At 41.2% G+C, this 17,823-nt stretch overlaps 1 protein-coding gene across 1 annotated transcript in view; it reads left to right on the top strand.

The window, feature by feature from the left end:
- LOC123744947 (uro-adherence factor A) overlaps nucleotides 1–11,930 on the top strand; it is a 30,294-nt gene extending 18,364 nt beyond the window's left edge. The window contains exons 2-3 of the mRNA XM_045725167.2: nucleotides 4,481–4,831; nucleotides 5,037–11,930. Of these exons, the coding sequence (XP_045581123.2) occupies nucleotides 4,481–4,831; nucleotides 5,037–11,882 (7,197 nt within the window). The 3' untranslated portion in view covers nucleotides 11,883–11,930. The remainder of the gene's footprint in view (nucleotides 1–4,480; nucleotides 4,832–5,036) is intronic.
- Nucleotides 11,931–17,823: the final 5,893 nt, after the last annotated feature.

Genomic DNA, 17,823 nt, shown 5'->3' with positions numbered 1-17,823 from the left:
CGGATGCAGTTAGACACATAGGCTACATGATTGGTAAGATATTTCTGTGTGGGAACTGCTAATAGTCCATTATATCAATAAAGTGATGCTGCCAATGGAAGAGATCAAACCTTAACACTTAAGAAACTCCATTGGGACACATCCCCAAGTTTATTGAAGTTGACAATAAGTGGAATGAATATCTTGCAGGCTCTTTTGTTAATACTGTCGTTTGATCTGCTAATGTATTTATAAATGTGACATTTTGATATGTACGATGCTCTCATGTTCTACTATCTCAGGTCATAAAGTTTTTTTCGTTGAGCAATGGAACACCATTCCTTCAGCTGCAAACGCTGAATTGGAAACTCCAGAAAACTCATACCCCACCAACAGCTTCCTTCTAATTCAAATCAGCTTTTGGTTTACATATTTTTTTTTACATACAGGGGTAAATTTTAACATATGTAGCCGTGTGTGTGTATAGTGACCTGACATGAGCTTGGAGGTGAAGCCCAGCCCCTTTCATAGCCTGTGGACACTCTACCTTGCCCTCCTTGGCTCTATTGTTTTCCTGTATGTTGTCTTGTATGGTCTTAATATACGAAAGTGCTCCGAATTATTGTCTTCTTTTCCCCGAGGGGTTTTTCCGCGATGAAATCACTCTCCTTTATTAGTAGTGTGATTGATTGTATGTTGTATGGGTGTTGTATGTTGTGTGTTGATAACCTAAAGATATCCAGATATGTGAACGAAACATCACTATAGTGTTATTAGTGCGGGAACATCAAATAAAGATGAAGAAAGAAATAGGGGGGGGGTAGAAATAGCCTAATCTACTCTATCCCTTTGAGATGTATTTATTGCTTATCTCAATAAACATACTTGAACTTGAACTTGAAGGAAGACATGGATATTGAAAACATAGTAATACGTACCCTACATAATGTAATTCAAAATATTTTAATAGACGTGTTAATCTTGGCGTGTAAACATAGTAGTCTAGCAAATTGTAAATTTAATGATATATTTATTAAAATGTATCTTGTACACTGTAGCATATTTGTCTTGGGAACTTGCTTGTCTCTACTTAATTCACATTCGTAATTTTGTTGATCCAAATAACATGGGACCAAAACTGTTCTTCGTTGCTAAACAACGAACGGTAATTACTGCCTGATAATACTGGATCCAATTTATTCTCAATTAATGAACCTGAAAGCTTGACGTGATGGTTATTAGAACATCAGACGCAGACCCGACTAATTTATTGCTTTATAATTATCGCAGTGTGAAGCCTAACTTCAGGTACTATTGTCAATTTTACTGATCATTCAGCTTTCTTTTCATGCCTCCGCAATCTTTGACATCTCTTTCAAAATTTCTCAACCAGAAAAAAAATCATAATTGATGAGACCTACAGATGGTGGCCATAGATTTTCAATGAATCGTTAAACTTATTGAAATGAGGTCTCAGTATTTGTAGTATATTTACGATGTTCCTGTCGTCCTAGATTAATAAAACAGGAAGCTTCAAGCTTGACGAGCTATACTCGCTCGAAGGTAATACACCATTTAATTTTACTGCACATCATTCTGATAGTTTCAATATTAAACTGATCGTAAACAAATATTTAGAAAAATTGGCCTCGAATTGTACAAAGTATCTTCTTGAGGTTATTTTGAGATGATTTCGGGGCTTTTTAGTGTCCTCGCGGCCCGGTCCTCGACCAGGCCTCCACCCCCAGGAAGCAGCCCGTGACAGCTGACTAACACCCAGGTACCTATTTTACTGCTAGGTAACAGGGGCTTAGGGTGAAAGAAACTCTGCCCATTGTTTCTCGCCGGCGCCTGGGATCGAACCCAGGACCACAGGATCACAAGTCCAGCGTGCTGTCCGCTCGGCCGACCGGCTCCCTTGTAGAGCAAACATCATATCTTCACAAGCCCGTTCTCTACTAGTGTTTTCGCTTGAGATATTCACTATGCCCCCCAAAATATACAATTATTTAAATATGTACAAAAACCCGTATGTTTATCCCAACAGTATACTTAATGATCTGACATTAAAATTCCCTTTTCGCGATGGATATCTTTATCAATTTTATTTTTCATTCATGCTTTCTCAGGTGGGAATAGTGCCACCGCCCTCACGTGACGGTGGGTGAGAGGGTCATGGGAGGCCCGTGCTGGGTGCGCGCTGGCCCGCATCGACCCCCTAATATTACGGCACTAAAACATGGCACAACCCCCCTCCCCCTCCATTCCCCTCCATCCATGCGCCACACCTTCCCTTAACCCATCAAGGGGCCACAGTCCCCATGCGCCACACCTTCCCTTAACCCATCAAGGGGCCACAGTCCCCATGCGCCACACCTTCCCTTAACCCATCAAGGGGGCCACAGTCCCCATGCGCCACACCTTTCGTTCCCTTCCGCGCAGACATTAGGCAGTGATGTGGTGGAGGCTGACTCCATACACAGTTTCAAGTGTAGATATGATAGAGCCCAGTAAGCTCAGGAACCTGTACACCAGTTGATTGACGGTTGAGAGGCGGGACCAAAGAGCCAAAGCTCAACCCCCGCAAACAAAATTTGGTGAATATACACTTTTGTGGAGCGCAGGTGTGTGGCGTTCAGGCGTGTTGTGTATGGAGTGCAGGTGTGTGATGTGTGGCGTGCAGGTGTAGTGTGCAGATGTGTGTAGCGTGCAGGCGTGTGGCGTTCAGGTGTGTTATGTGTGGTAGCAGGTGTGTGGTGTTGTAGCATATCGATGCTACTGGTTCCTGGTAATTCTCAAAAGCCACTTTTATAATAACAGTAAAAAAAATACCATAATTACAACGATAAATAAAGAAGTAAACAAATCATTTAATAAATAGATAAATTAAAAAATATATAATTTAATTATGGTAATTGTAACTTGAAATAAAGTTAACGACTTGAGAGAGAGAAAACATCTCAATCGCTGAGACAAGTTTATCTTGCGGGGAAAAATAACATTCCCGAAAGAAAGTTAGAAAACAAAAATCGCTATTCCGAAGGAGAAAATAATGTTATTGGAGAAATTCTTGTACAAAAAACATAAAGATAACATTTTAGGTTATAAACATAAATATAACATTTTAGGTTATAAACATAAAGATAACATTTTAGGTTATAAACATAAAGATAGCATTTTAGGTTATTTTAGGTTTGCGACGAGTTACTCTCTGGTGGCGCCATCTAGACGCGGGACAATCATTTATGTCATTGTTAATGTGTTCACGCGCCTGCGAGCTTTGCCTAAAGTGAAGCTTATAGCTTTTCCGAGGCTACGGGCTCACCATAGCCCGTGTTACTTGGAACTTTTTGTTCCAGGTGGCGAATCTTTAACAACAAAAACATTTTCCGAGGCTGTGGGCTGTGAGATTAACGATTTGAACGAGCTAAGCCGAGGCAGAGTATTGGGGGGGGGGGGGGGGTGTGGAAGGAATTCCATGAGCATTCTTGACGCTTCCCCCTCTCCTTCCCCCCTCCCCCCTTCCTCCCTCTTATGACAACCTATCGCTTGTTTGGATTTGGTGTTGGTCTTAAGGCCTATCAACCTTTGGAATGATTATCAGGGCCATCACAGTAGCGTGCTGTTGTTGTTTCAGATTTAGCTACTCAGAACGACGTGTCCATGTAGCATGGGCTATGGTGAGCCCGTAAGAGTAGCGTGCTGCCCAATCATCAAGTATATATTAGTCCTGAATGTGGTGTAGGGCTACAGTCAACTCTGTTTACAACGAGTGTAAACACACCGAGACTTTGGGCCCACCTCTCGGTTTATATATCCCCCGTTGTTGCCAGGTTTACTATGGGGCCCGTACATCTACAAGTGACCGCTCCTGTGCCAGGTAAGTCCACTACGGGCTCACCATAGCCCGTGCTACTTGCCCCGCTCCTGTGCCAGGCAAGTTACGGGCTCACCATAGCCCGTGCTACTTGGAACTTGCTTCGAGTAGCTAAATCTATAACAACAACAATACAAGTGAACACTGACGTTCAAATTATCCATTTTCTTCACCAGGATCATTCACACAGTAGCAACACGACATGTAATAGTCATCTTGCTGGCTTATCTTTGACATAAATATGTGCAGTAACCAGCAAATATATATTTTTTTTCTGGAGATATAAATACAGAATGTTTTAATTTGTTTGTAAAAATACGATAAAAATACAAAGATGTTGACACCCTGGTCTGGAAATTTGGTCTCGCTAAGAATTACTAGCCTAAAGAGACGACCTTAAAATTCCTTCGATGCAAATTGCATTAATCTTGGTTCCTGTGGGTAATGACTATAAACCAAATATGTAATTAATTATTAAGATAAAGCGCTTAGCACCGACTTCGAAACATATTAATATCATCAATGTAGAGCTAAATTTAGTGTTTCAGAATATTACTGCGCAATATAATTACACCCAAATGTTTTGTTTTAAATACAAATTTTAATGAAACACTTTCTTTGCAGGCGGTGTTGGCAGCGGTGTGTGTGGTGGTGATGGGACGTCCGCCGCGGAGATCAGAGGCAGAACACGACCCAAAAGATGTCACAGGCTGTCAACCCAGCGACTCGTCCCAGGCGAAGAGGCAGGTCACTGACAGTTACCCGCCCACCACCTCTCTCTCCTCCCAGCACCTCGCCACACAACACACCACACAGTCAGCCCTAGAACCTCCACTCAACCCACAGCCCCAGGTCAACTCAGAATCATGGACCACACTAGAATCAAATGCCACAGAAGAGCCGCATTTCTCACCAGAATCACAGCCTGTAACAGAATCCTCCTCTACGATCCTACTTGAAGTTTCTCCTGGTGGTGTAAGTCCTGACTGAGCAGTCTGTATACACGCTCTTCTTAATGTCCGTCTCATGTTATAGCAACATAAGATCAATCATCCCTGGTCTCTCTCTTTAATTCCATTGTACATAAAAATACAAATATATATGACTAAAATTCTCAATTCAGAGAATGATTCGTAATAACGAATTCTTGTAAAACTTAATTTACATTCCATTTTCACAGGATGCAGTGGCGGACAAGTCTCCTGTCGAGGGTGCAGACGACGCTTCTCAAGCAGCGGTTGACGACACCGAGGTAGAGCCCTCACCTCAAGAAGGCTCTCCCGCCCAAGAAGACCCTCCTGCAGAGGACAAATCTCCAGTCTTGAATCACGTCACGACTAAAGATGGCTCCCAGCAACAAGACGATCCTCAGACAAAGAGTGAAGACCAATCTGGTGTTAAAACTAACGAAGCTCAAATGAAACATGCATCTGAAGACGAACTTGAGACGCTGAAGAGTGAAGGTAGACCCACTTCCAAGGTCTCAGTGGTAAGGAACGTTGAGGGAGATGCTGATCAAGAACCATTCGCCGATCTGAAGCCATTCTTGAGTGGTAGTGGAGTAGGATCTAAGGAGAAAAGGAAGAAAGGGAATGATGCAAAATCTGAACTAAGGGTGGAATCTCAGTATGACACGAAACACGAGTCTGAATTCCAATCTGAGGCAAAACTAGAAGTTGCGGGAGAAATAAAAACGAAAGAGGGAAAAGTTCTTCATGCTGAGGACGAACTACAGCACGAAGAACCGCAACACGAAGAATCGCAACATGAAGAACAGCAACACGAAGAACAGCAACACGAAGAACAGCAACACGAAGAACAGCAACACGAAGAACAGCAACACGAAGAACAGCAACACGAAGAATCGCAACACGAAGAATCGCAACACGAAGAATCGCAACACGAAGAACAGCAACACGAAGAATCGCAACACGAAGAACAGCAACATGAAGAATCGCAACACGAAGAACAGCAACATGAAGAATCGCAACATGAAGAATCGCAACACGAAGAATCGCAACACGAAGAACAGCAACACGAAGAACAGCAACACGAAGAACAGCAACACGAAGAATCGCAACACAAAGAACAGCAACACGAAGAATCGCAACACGAAGAATCGCAACACGAAGAACAGCAACACGAAGAATCGCAACACAAAGAACCGCAACACGAAGAACAGCAACACGAAGAACAGCAACACGAAGAACAGCAACACGAAGAACAGCAACACGAAGAACAGCAACACGAAGAATCGCAACACAAAGAATCGCAACATGAAGAATCGCAACACGAAGATTCGCAACACGAAGAATCGCAACACGAAGAATCGCAACACGAAGATCTGTTAGAAGCTGACGAAGAACCATTTGATCAAAATGAAACTAAAGAAGATAATGAAAGTTCCGAGGCTGAAGAAAGGACAGCGAAGAGTATTCGCAACGAAGAGACTGGTAGAAAATTCACGTCGGATTACAAAGTGGCTAACGAGTCAAAGGATGAAATGAGATTAACGAATAAAGCTGAATCTAATCCAAAACGTGAAGATCAATCCGGAATTGAAGCTGCTGCAGTACCTGGAGGTGAAGCAGAACTTCATGCAGAACATGATGCAGAAGGTCATGCAGAACATGAAGCAGAACTTCATGCAGAACATGATGCAGAACTTCATGAAGAACCTGAAGCAGAACTTCATACAGAACATGAAACAGAACATGAAGCAGAACTTCATACAAAACATGAAGCAGAACTTCATGCAGAACATGAAGCAGAACATGAAGCAGAACTTCATACAGAACATGAAGCAGAACTTCATACAGAACATGAAGCAGAACTTCATACAGAACATGAAGCAGAACTTCATACAAAACATGAAGCAGAACTTAATTCAAAACCTGAAGCAGAACATGAAGCAGAACTTCATACAGAACATGAAGCAGAACTTCATACAGAACATGAAGCAGAACTTCATACAGAACATGAAGCAGAACTTCATACAGAACATGAAGCAGAACTTCATACAGAACATGAAGCAGAACTTCATACAAAACATGAAGCAGAACTTAATTCAAAACCTGAAGCAGAACATGAAGCAGAACTTCATACAGAACATGAAGCAGAACTTCATACAGAACATGAAGCAGAACTTCATACAGAACATGAAGCAGAACTTCATACAAAACATGAAGCAGAACTTAATTCAAAACCTGAAGCAGAACATGAAGCAGAACTTCATACAGAACATGAAGCAGAACTTCATACAGAACATGAAGCAGAACTTCATACAGAACATGAAGCAGAACTTCACGCAGAACATGAAGCAGAACTTCATGCAGAACCTGAAGCAGAACTTCACGCAGAACATGAAGCAGAATTTAATATAGAACCTGAAGCAGAACACGAAGCAGAACTTAATTCAGAACCTGAAACAGGACTTCATGCAAAACATGAAACAGAACATGAAGCAGAACTTCATGTAGAACATGAAGCAGAACTTCATGTAGAACATGAAGCAGAACTTCATACTGATCATGAAGCAGAACTTCATGTAGAACATGAAGCAGAACTTCATACTGATCATGAAGCAGAACTTCATACAGAACATGAAGCAGAACTTCATGCAGAACCTGAAACAGAACTTCAAACAGAACACGAAGCAGAACTTAATTCAGAACCTGAAACAGAACTTCATGCAGAACATGAAGCAGAACTTCACGCAGAACATGAAGCAGAACCTAAAGCAGAACTTCATGCAGAACCCGAAGCAGAACTTCATGCAGAACATGAAGCAGAACTTCATGTAGAACATGAAGCAGAACTTCATGCAGAACATGAAGCAGAACTTCATGTAGAACATGAAGCAGAACTTCATAGAGAACCCGAAACAGAACTTCAATCAGAACATGAAGCAGAACTTCATACTGAACATGAAGAACGTCATGCAGATCCTGAAGCAGAACTTCATGCAGATCCTGAAGCAGAACTTCATGCAGATCCTGAAGCAGAACTTCATGCAGAACTGCAAGTTCAATCCTACCCAGAACTGGAAGCTGACCACGAAACTGAATCCCATAATGGATCTGGAGTCTCATCTGATTTAGATCCGGAAAATGGACCCGACATTAAGCCTGAAACTAATCCCGAGGCAGAACTTGAGGTTGAACTTGACGAACGTAACGCCAAAGTTCTAGCAGCATCTGGTGCTGAATATCATATAGAACCACAAGCTCATACACACGAAGTACTTGAATCCGAACCTAATATAGAACTTGAAGTCAAGCCTCATTCAGAGCTTGAAGAATTATCTGAACTTAATCCTTATTTAGAACCTGAAAAACTTCCTGAAACCAATCATTCGGAGCCCGGAACACCGCATGAAACTAGCCATACAGATCTTGAATCACCTCCTGAAGCCAGCCATTCAGAATCTGAAGCTCTACCTGAAGCCAGTCATCTAAAGCTTGAAGCACTTCCTGAAGACCATGACAGACTTTCTGAAGCTAGACATTCAGAAATTGAAGCACTACCTGAAGCCAGCTATTCAGAACGTGAAGTATTACGTAAAGTCAACCATTCAGAACGTGAGGCCAGCCATTCAGAACATGAAACACAACCTGAAGCCAACCATTCAGAACCTGAAATCAGCCATTCGGAGCATGAATCACTTCATGAAACCAACCATTCAGAACCTAAAGCACTACTTGAAACCAATCACTCAGAACTCGAAGAACTATCTGAAACCAACCATTCAGATCCTGAAATACTACCTGACGCCTCCCAGTCAGAAATTGAAGCAGTGCCAGAAGAAACATCTGAAGCCCATTCTTATACAGAACCTGGAGTCGAAAATCATTCAGAATCTGAAGAAGAACCACAAACTGAAAGAGACGCCATTATCGAAACCGAATCGTACTCAACACATGAACCAATTCCTGAGTCAAATCCAAAAGACGACACTGAAACCACGCAAGTGGACGAATCTGAAACAGAAACTGAAGCCAAGGATGAGAACGAAGCTGATGACGGTCCAGAAAAACAGGCGGGAGGCGAGGCCTCGTCAGAAGAGCAGGATGATCAAGTCACTAGCGACAGCGAACTCGTTGAGGTAAAAGTCAAATCTAAATATCGGAATGGCCGAGGAGACGACATAGTTGAAGGGGATCTGGACAGTATTTACTTACACGATATTTTCGAGGCAGAGAATAAATGTAACGATACCATAGAGGATATAACGGATGAAGAGGAAAACCATGTCACTAGCACCATATTAGAAAGCCTCCCAAACGGATCCCAGGAAGAGGACGACGGTGCTGAGTCTGATTTGTCAGAGGTGGAGAACAGCAATGCCTCTGCCACCGCTGCCGAGCATGTCCACGAAGCTGACCAGAAACCTTGCAAATGTAAGGAATCGCTTGAAGATCATGGGATGCAAGGTGATGCAAATGATGTGTCAAATCATGATGATTCGCATGGTAACACTTTGCATGAAACACATTTGGAGGAAAATAATCACTCAAGTAACGATGGCGACGAAAGCCACAGTGATTTACACAGTGAAAGTCCTCCACAAGATCATGAAAACAGTGGTAAAGCGTTACATTCACACTCTACTAAACAAGCCATTCACAACACTGTATCGTCTGAGGAAAAAGGTAAAAGCCCAAATTCTAGTGAAAGAGAAAACGAAGAGGACACGTCTCTGGGAGCAATCGAGGACGACACGTCTCTGGAAGTGGTCGAGGACCACACGTCGCTGGAAGTGGTCGAGGACGACACGTCTCTGGCAGTGGTCGAGGAGGACACGTCACTGGACGATGATTTTCAGGAGGTGAGGAAAGAAAAACACATAGATTTAGACGAAGAAGATATAATGGCTGGAAATACATTAGAGGAAAACAATAAAATGGATAATGAAAGCGTAGATGATAATCCTGACAATCGCGACTTTTCTGTCGATCATGAATCTAATGTTGATCACGAGTCGTCTGAAGTTCACGAATCTCCTGCTGAGCACCAATCTAATATTGATCACGAATCTTCTATCGAACACAAATCTAATGTTGATCATGATTCTGTAGACCACGGATCTGCAGAACACGAACCTAATGTTAATCACGATTCTGTAGACCACGAATCTTCTGAGGAACACGAACCTAATGTTGATCACGAGTCTGTAGACCACGGATCTTCTGCAGAACACGAACCCAATGTTGATCACGCATCAACAATGGAACCAGAAGTTATTTTTGAGGATAAATCACACGTCGATGTTTCAGAAGAAAATTCAGAGGATGTCACGACGCAGACTGATGTCGAACTTGAGAAAGCAGGTCATGGATCAGACCATAAAGCGGGTGCTGATCCAGGGTCAGACGTGGATGGTCCTCTGGAGGATCAACCTGACGGTCTGGGAAAACAAGAGACCATCGACGTGGCACATAATTCCGAAACTGAAGATGATTTTCATCTCGACGATCACTCGCGTGTTGAACATGAGGCGGAAATCATCGTAGAGAATTTTGACTACAACGGCCACAAGAAACTGGAGAACGCGGGAGGAGAGTTTTCAGAGCAGGAAACGGAGTCCAAATTAGAACAACAGCCTACTCTAACAACAGCAGTAAAGTCCGACAGTGAAGAACAAATTGAAACAACAGATTTCGAGCTTAATGGGAAACTAGAAAGAGGACGAAAGGCAAAATTAATCAAACAGTCAAAATCAAAAGTGGGATTAACTTCTTCACCAAAAATTGAATCAGAGCTTGACGATAACATAAACCCAGAGCTTGAACGTGTATCAGACCCAACGTCTGGTCATGATGCAATTCTTGAATCAACTTCTAAACCCGAACTACAGACTGAGCCTCAAGTCGAGTCAGAGTCTCAATTCAAAGTTAAACCCGAATCTGAAACAGACTCTCAAGGTGAAGTTGAACCCGACACTGAAAATGAAACATTATCAGTGAAATCTGAAGACGAACCCAAAAACACAGCAACTATCGAACTTGAGCCTAAACCAAAATATAAGTCTCAAACCAAAGCAAAAACAAAAAAAGTCTCAGCGGCTGAGCCTGTCGAAGAACAAAAAGACGACAATGAACAACAAAGACAACCGGAACGCAATACCAAATTAATGGACGAATCACACACAAAACCAGAAAATAATACTGAAGTAGAACCCGAATCAGAAGATGAACGTGAACTAGATTATAAACATGACCCAGAATCAGAGCCTAAGCATGCAGTACCAGCTTCTGTATTTGAAGCAAATAACGAATCTAAACTTGAAACAATACCAGAGTCAGAACCTGAAACGAAAACCGTTTCCCATTCAGAAGTAGAACCAAATTCTAATTCAGAAGCAGACACCGAGTTACAGCCTACAGCAGTCTTGAACATTGAAGAAAAACAAGAATTAGAATCTGAAACTGAAACAGAAACAGAGTCTGAGCCAGAACGGAACGACAGCCAAAGCACTGAAAGTAATACAAAATCTTTCCAAGAATGGGAAACGGCTGGAGCATCGCAACTCGAAGAAAAGTTGAGCCACATGGAGGTAGGGTCCTGGTTATCTGCATACGCATCTGGGGAACAAGATGCCGCCCAGACTAACCACTCTATTCTGGAAGATGCTAGGGCTGAACTAGCTCCTGGCGAGGGCACAACAGAAACAATAGCGGACCAAGAATCCAAAGAAAAGATAACTTTGCGGGATCTCGTCCTGACAACAATGTCGGGCGTCTCCATCAACAACAACCGCGAAAGTCACATCACCGCGGAGGCTCCGAAGGGGAGATCGAAGAGAGCTTCGATATCAATCAACAACATCGACGTACCAGATGTTTTGGAACTAGAGGACGAAGGAAGTGGTGCGGGTAGTATTGAAGACGAGGACAATGGCGCCGAAGATGAAGAAGCAGGCAGCGAAGAACTCTGGAACAACAATATTGGTGTTGATGCCTTTGTAAACCCAGAACAGACTGATGAAGAATTTTCAAAACTTCTTAAGAGTCTCTTGGTCGATTAGATATTAAGATATATATAGATAAACACATTTTATAATATATATATATATATATATATATATATATATATATATATATATATATATATATATATATATATATATATATATATATATTATATATATATATATATATATTATATATATATATAATATATATATATATATATATTATATATATATAATATATATATATATATATATATATATATATATATATATATATATATATATATATATATATATATATATATATATATATATATGCGTAGGTTTAAGTTCTAAAATAATTACCTTACCGGTCCCAGTTTGAGATACTTCACCATGTACAAATGCATGGGACATTTATATCAGTTGTGCTACATAATGAGCGCTGGTCACCAGCCTCGGTGACTAGAGGGGACCCGGTGGCCTGGTGCTCAGTGGGCGGGATGTGCTAATGAGGTCTACAGATAATATAATCAAATATTAATTTGTGGTGGTAATGTGTGTGGATGTTGGCGGCTCCTGTGTAGCCTAAGGTAAAACATCACTCGCGCCTACACACACACACACACACACACACACACACACACACACACACACACACACACACACACACACACACACACACACACACACACACACACACACACACACATACACACGTACGTCCGTATACACACGTGTACATATAAATACATACATTCAGTCTTACATACCCAGCGCTCGGGAGTCATAGTCTAAAGGGCCCGGGTTCGATTCCCAGTCGAGGCAGAAACAAATGGGCAAAGTTTCATCAGATGCCTCTGTTCGCCTAGCTGTAAATAGGTACCAGGGAGTTAAACATCTGCTACGGGCTGCTTCCTGAGGATGTGTGTGTGTGTGAATGTATGTGTGGGAAATATATGTAGTAGATATGATAGAGAAAATTAGGTCAGGAGTCAGTACAATAGACAACCGACGGTTAGAAAGGCGGGATCCAAGAGCTAAAAGCCCGATCCTGCAGACAAATATTAAATGGAAATAGTAAATACATACACTCACTTACCTACCCCTCCCCTCGCATACACACATTCACCTCCACATACATACACTTAGAAAGGCGGGGTCCAAGAGCTAATAGCTCGATTCTGTAGACACAAATGGTAAATATATCCCCCCCCCCCCAACACATATATCCCCACACAGCGTTCTACATGTAGGTGTAGAAGGCTTCCGTCAATATCACACTTATTAGTATGTGCATTAAAACAATGAACTTACGTACATATGTATGTATATAAGTATGTGAATATATGCATGCATGTATGTATGTATGTGTCATTAAGTAGTCGCATAACAAAACCATTTCTGTTATAAAGTGCCTCTCTCAATGTCCACTCATGAAAAGGTATTGCCATCTATAATTAATTTAATATGTCAAAACAGATATATACAATACGAACACCTGACGTAGGTATGGCAACAAGACACAAGCCAGGAAATACACCGGTCACAAGCCACAGTAACCAAGAAGGTGAAGGGACGACCACGTTTCGGTCCGTCCTGGACCATTCTCAAGTCGACTGTGATGAGGAAGTAGAGACAGGCAATAAATAGGCAAGAGAGAGAGCTGAGGAGCAAAGTAAGGTGTAGTAGAGGGGATAGTAGTAATAATAAGAACTGCAGAGGACCTATTGGCCTATACGAGGCAGCCAATAGGCCCTCTGCAGTTATTATTACTACTATCCCCTCTACTACTCCTTACTTTGCTCCTCAGCTCTTGCCTATTTATTGCCTGTCTCTATTTCCTCATCACAATCGACTTGAGAATAGTCCAGGACGGACCGGAACGTCGTCGTCCCTTCACCTTCTAGTGTGTGGTCTGGTCAACATACTTTAGCCACGTTATTGTCACTCATCGCCAGCACAGTAACCAACAACGAGCCAGAATACACCACTCTTACGGTAACCAATTCGCTGCGCCAACACTATCAGAATTAATATATAAATATATTCCATATCCATATATTTTTCTTCAATATTTTTTAGCCAAGTCGTATTTTTATATAATTCAGTTTCGATAATATATTTTTAGACAAGAAATAGAAGGCTGATTGTCGGGTAACTGTGCAAGTCTGGGAGAGACTTTTTTACTATCTCTGGTTACCAAGGCTACTGCGGTCTCGCTTGTCCCACCAGTCATGGCCGTTATTCCTGCTTCCTACCTAAACTTAACCATATACCAAGTCCATCACGTTCAAGACAATAATACACGATTATTGAACATTTGTAGTTATCGTGTCGTAAGGCTCATACTTCCATTAAAGTACTGGAGGTAACAATTGAAGTACCAGAAGGCTTTGTCTTGGAGATTCGTGATTGTTCGCGATTGACGTAAATGATATTGATGAGTTATGCTGAGCAGTGTCAAATGTTGTTGATGACAGTGAAGCAGAGAACAGAACATATATAGATCGAACTCACATTCCTGGACTACACAGACACATTGTTTGATCTCGATAATTTCTCAGATATATGGCATTCTTGTGATTTCGTTATCTTGCATGGAGAGCAGTCAAAACACCACTTGTTCGTCAAAGACTGAAAGCTGGCTCTGATATCTTGGATTAATAAATATCAAAATAATTTCAATAATGATGACAATATGGTAATTGCATATCGTAAACACAGACAAAGACACAAGCTACAGAATGAGCACCACGAAGCCTAGGGCGTCAGTGACGGCAAATACCAGAGTGTGAGGTGGCTGGTAATGTGACTTAAAGTAGACCGTGTATCCAGACAGAAATAAGATCAGCATAATTTTAGGCTATATTGATAGTTATTGGTAGATTTTTACTGGCAGATTGTTATTGGTAGATATCAGTATAGTGTTATTGGTAAATTTTTGGTATATCTTTATTGATAAATCTTCTGAGCTTAATTCCTATGAATTCATCACCAGTCGGTACAATTCGCTGGTGCATATATTTCCAGAATATTGAGAAGGTACTTGGCAGGTACTGAGCTCCGAGCGGCCAAGACCAGTCCTACAAAACTTGCATTATCTGAGTTTACTGCGTCCTGTATGACGAATACCACTGTGCATATTACAAGTATCAACCCATAACAGACGCCATGACAATTTTGATTTTGGAAAGTCCCCTACTTAATCGGTTTCGATTCAAACATAACGAACAAAAAAATTTTTTAAATTACCATACTAAATATAAAATTATTTGTAATCTGAGCCCCCATGAATTTGCCATTAATTAGCACCGTCGTTTGAGCCCAATTAACCTTTCCCTGGTTAACTTGCTTTCTATTTTGTGTAAATATTATTTACCATTAAGATACTTGCTATCAGAAAAGCACAGATTTGCTAAAACTGACGCCACAATTGTTAATTCGGCAGAACTGATCTATACAATATCACCCACGTTAGCTAAAATATATCATTTGTTTTTAAGATATCAGGGATCTTAAAAACGCTAATGCTCTCATAAAGACCTCAATGCTCATTTTAAATGCTTGGGGTGTCCTTATAAAGACGTTAGTGTTCTCAGAAGGACACCAGTACTTTCATAAAGACGTTGATGTTATCGGAAAGTTGTTGTTTTCAGAAAGATGCCAGTGCTCTCATAAAAATTCCATATTCACATAAAACTTCAGCATTCTGTAAACTGCAATACTCAACCATAAAGTATTCTCTTCAAACGGATCAGTGCTCTTTATCTCTATACATCAGTTCTTGTAACATCACTACTGTATACATCAGTTCTTGTAACACCACTACTGTTCATTATAACTGCACCGTATAGTACACCACTATTCTTTACATATGCAGCACATATAGATAACCCTAATGATATTTGATGAAACTGTACCTCTGACCATTATAACTTCCCCCCCCCCAGATCTATGTAGCTGCACCCTAGATCATTGTAAATGTGTCTTTATGTAACTACCCAGCTCTCTAACTTTACCCCAAATCTCTGAAACTGTACTCCAGATCTCAATAACCGAACCCCAGAAATATGTAGAAGTACCCCAGATCTCTGTAGCTGTACCACAGATCTCTCCTCCCAAGAATGCAAATGGCCTCATCAGCGTCAACTCCAACTGATGATCACACTTAACATCACGAGAACCGGTTTCTCTTCAGTGTTCTGTAAAACTGGACATGGTATTACGCTCCCTGGCACCAGTACTGGACCCACCACCGGCACCACAGGGGTTAATACGCCAATACTGGACCCAACACTGGCACCACAAGGGGTTAATACGCCAGAATTGGACCCAACACTCCTGGTGGCAGTTCAACAGTACTCATCACGACCTGGAAGACCAACACAACAAAGTAGCAACCATCAAGACCCACTCTTACAGGCTTAAAATCCTATTTATGTACACAGTTTTGTAATAAAATTCACCTCTAAACGTTATACTAGGCTTTTGTTGATCCTAGAATTTTGTTCCACATTTAAAAGATGTTCATATGATGCAACAATTATAAGTTTAATGCCAGACTATTTCAACAATAAGTTGGTAATGGAATCTCCTGTCATGAAAGAATGTTGATGAAAACCTGTTTGCTGGCGATCAGACCACAGAGGTCGCTCTGTGGTGTCGCCAATCGGCCTTCACCTTCCGTCTGAAATATTTACCCTCCGTCTGGTATCTTTACGTCTGTCTAGTAGCTTTACCTTCCGTCTGGTATCTTTACGTCTGTCTAGTAGCTTTACCTTCCGTCTGGTATCTTTACGTCTGTAAATCCCTACAAACATAATAGGTTCGTGGAGGTTACACCTGGAATTAAATGAATAATAATTTATCCAGGTGCATTATAACCGTTCCATAATTAAAATTTATACTAAATGAATTATACAAAGTTATTAATATCAATAGATCATGTGTATTTAAGCCAGATAAATGAATTCCTTGCAACCCCCTGAGGGATACGGAAGTAAAAAAAATAGAGAAGTTTTTTCAAAACAACAACAAAGGCTCGTGTGTGGTGTGATTTCAGTTTTATCCGAATTGCCAGGAAATAGTTTCACCAGTTATTAAGCCATTCCTTAAACAATTCCTAACTATTCTTTCACACCTGTAAGTTCCATTGGAATAGTTAGCGAGGCTTGTGTTAAGCAGGTTTGGATATTGAATCATAGGCGCCATAAGTCGGGCTCCGAATCCCCCAAATATATAAGCTATATAATTATTAATAATCCAAATGGGCTACTTGTACCAACGCTGTTTAGCTCGGAGCCGGTTATAAGTGAAGCAACATCCCAAAATAAGGTTAGTGCAATGTTATCATCTTTACCTAATTCTTAAGATCCCAGTTTCTTGTCCATTCCTTCCAAGGGCTACATAATCACAGCGGCTTAGCGATTTCTCTTCATAATTACCTACCTTATCATACTTAAATTGACTCGAGGTTGAATTGATAACATCCCCCATAGTTAAGAGTGCTTGGCTTTAATAATTTACATATTGCCATTCGACTTTTAAGGTTAGACATTTTTATCTGCAGAAGGTTTTCCTGGACGGATTATGTGCCTCAGTAACCCTTTACACAACCGCCCACGGGATGGGTATGGGGTGCATAATAAAGAAAGAAATTGAATTGCACTAAGTTTTGTTAGTGGAAGATAGCCTGGTCCGCAGAGACATATACCTCAACAGACATTAACAATTAAGAGTAATTAAATACTTTCGTAGAAGAATGTCTCACCTCACCTTAATAAGGGCACTTTAGTAGGACAGTTTCTGCCGTTGGGCTCTCTTACGGGCTCACCATAGCCCGTGCTACATGGACATTTCGTTCTGAGTAGCTAAATCTGAAACAACAACTGACGTTGGGAAACTTTAGGAGGACGGGCTGTAGGGAGACGAGGATACAAGGGAAGGAAACTCTCAGGAGAAAACGTCGTCATTACCACTATATTAGAAGGGGTCAGGATAAGGATTGGGATGG

This window comes from Procambarus clarkii, chromosome 57 (assembly GCF_040958095.1).
Source record: "Procambarus clarkii isolate CNS0578487 chromosome 57, FALCON_Pclarkii_2.0, whole genome shotgun sequence".
Taxonomy (NCBI): Eukaryota; Metazoa; Arthropoda; class Malacostraca; order Decapoda; family Cambaridae; genus Procambarus; species Procambarus clarkii.
The sequence above is the reverse complement of the archived record's forward strand: the minus strand, read 5'-3'. Positions and strand labels throughout refer to the sequence as shown.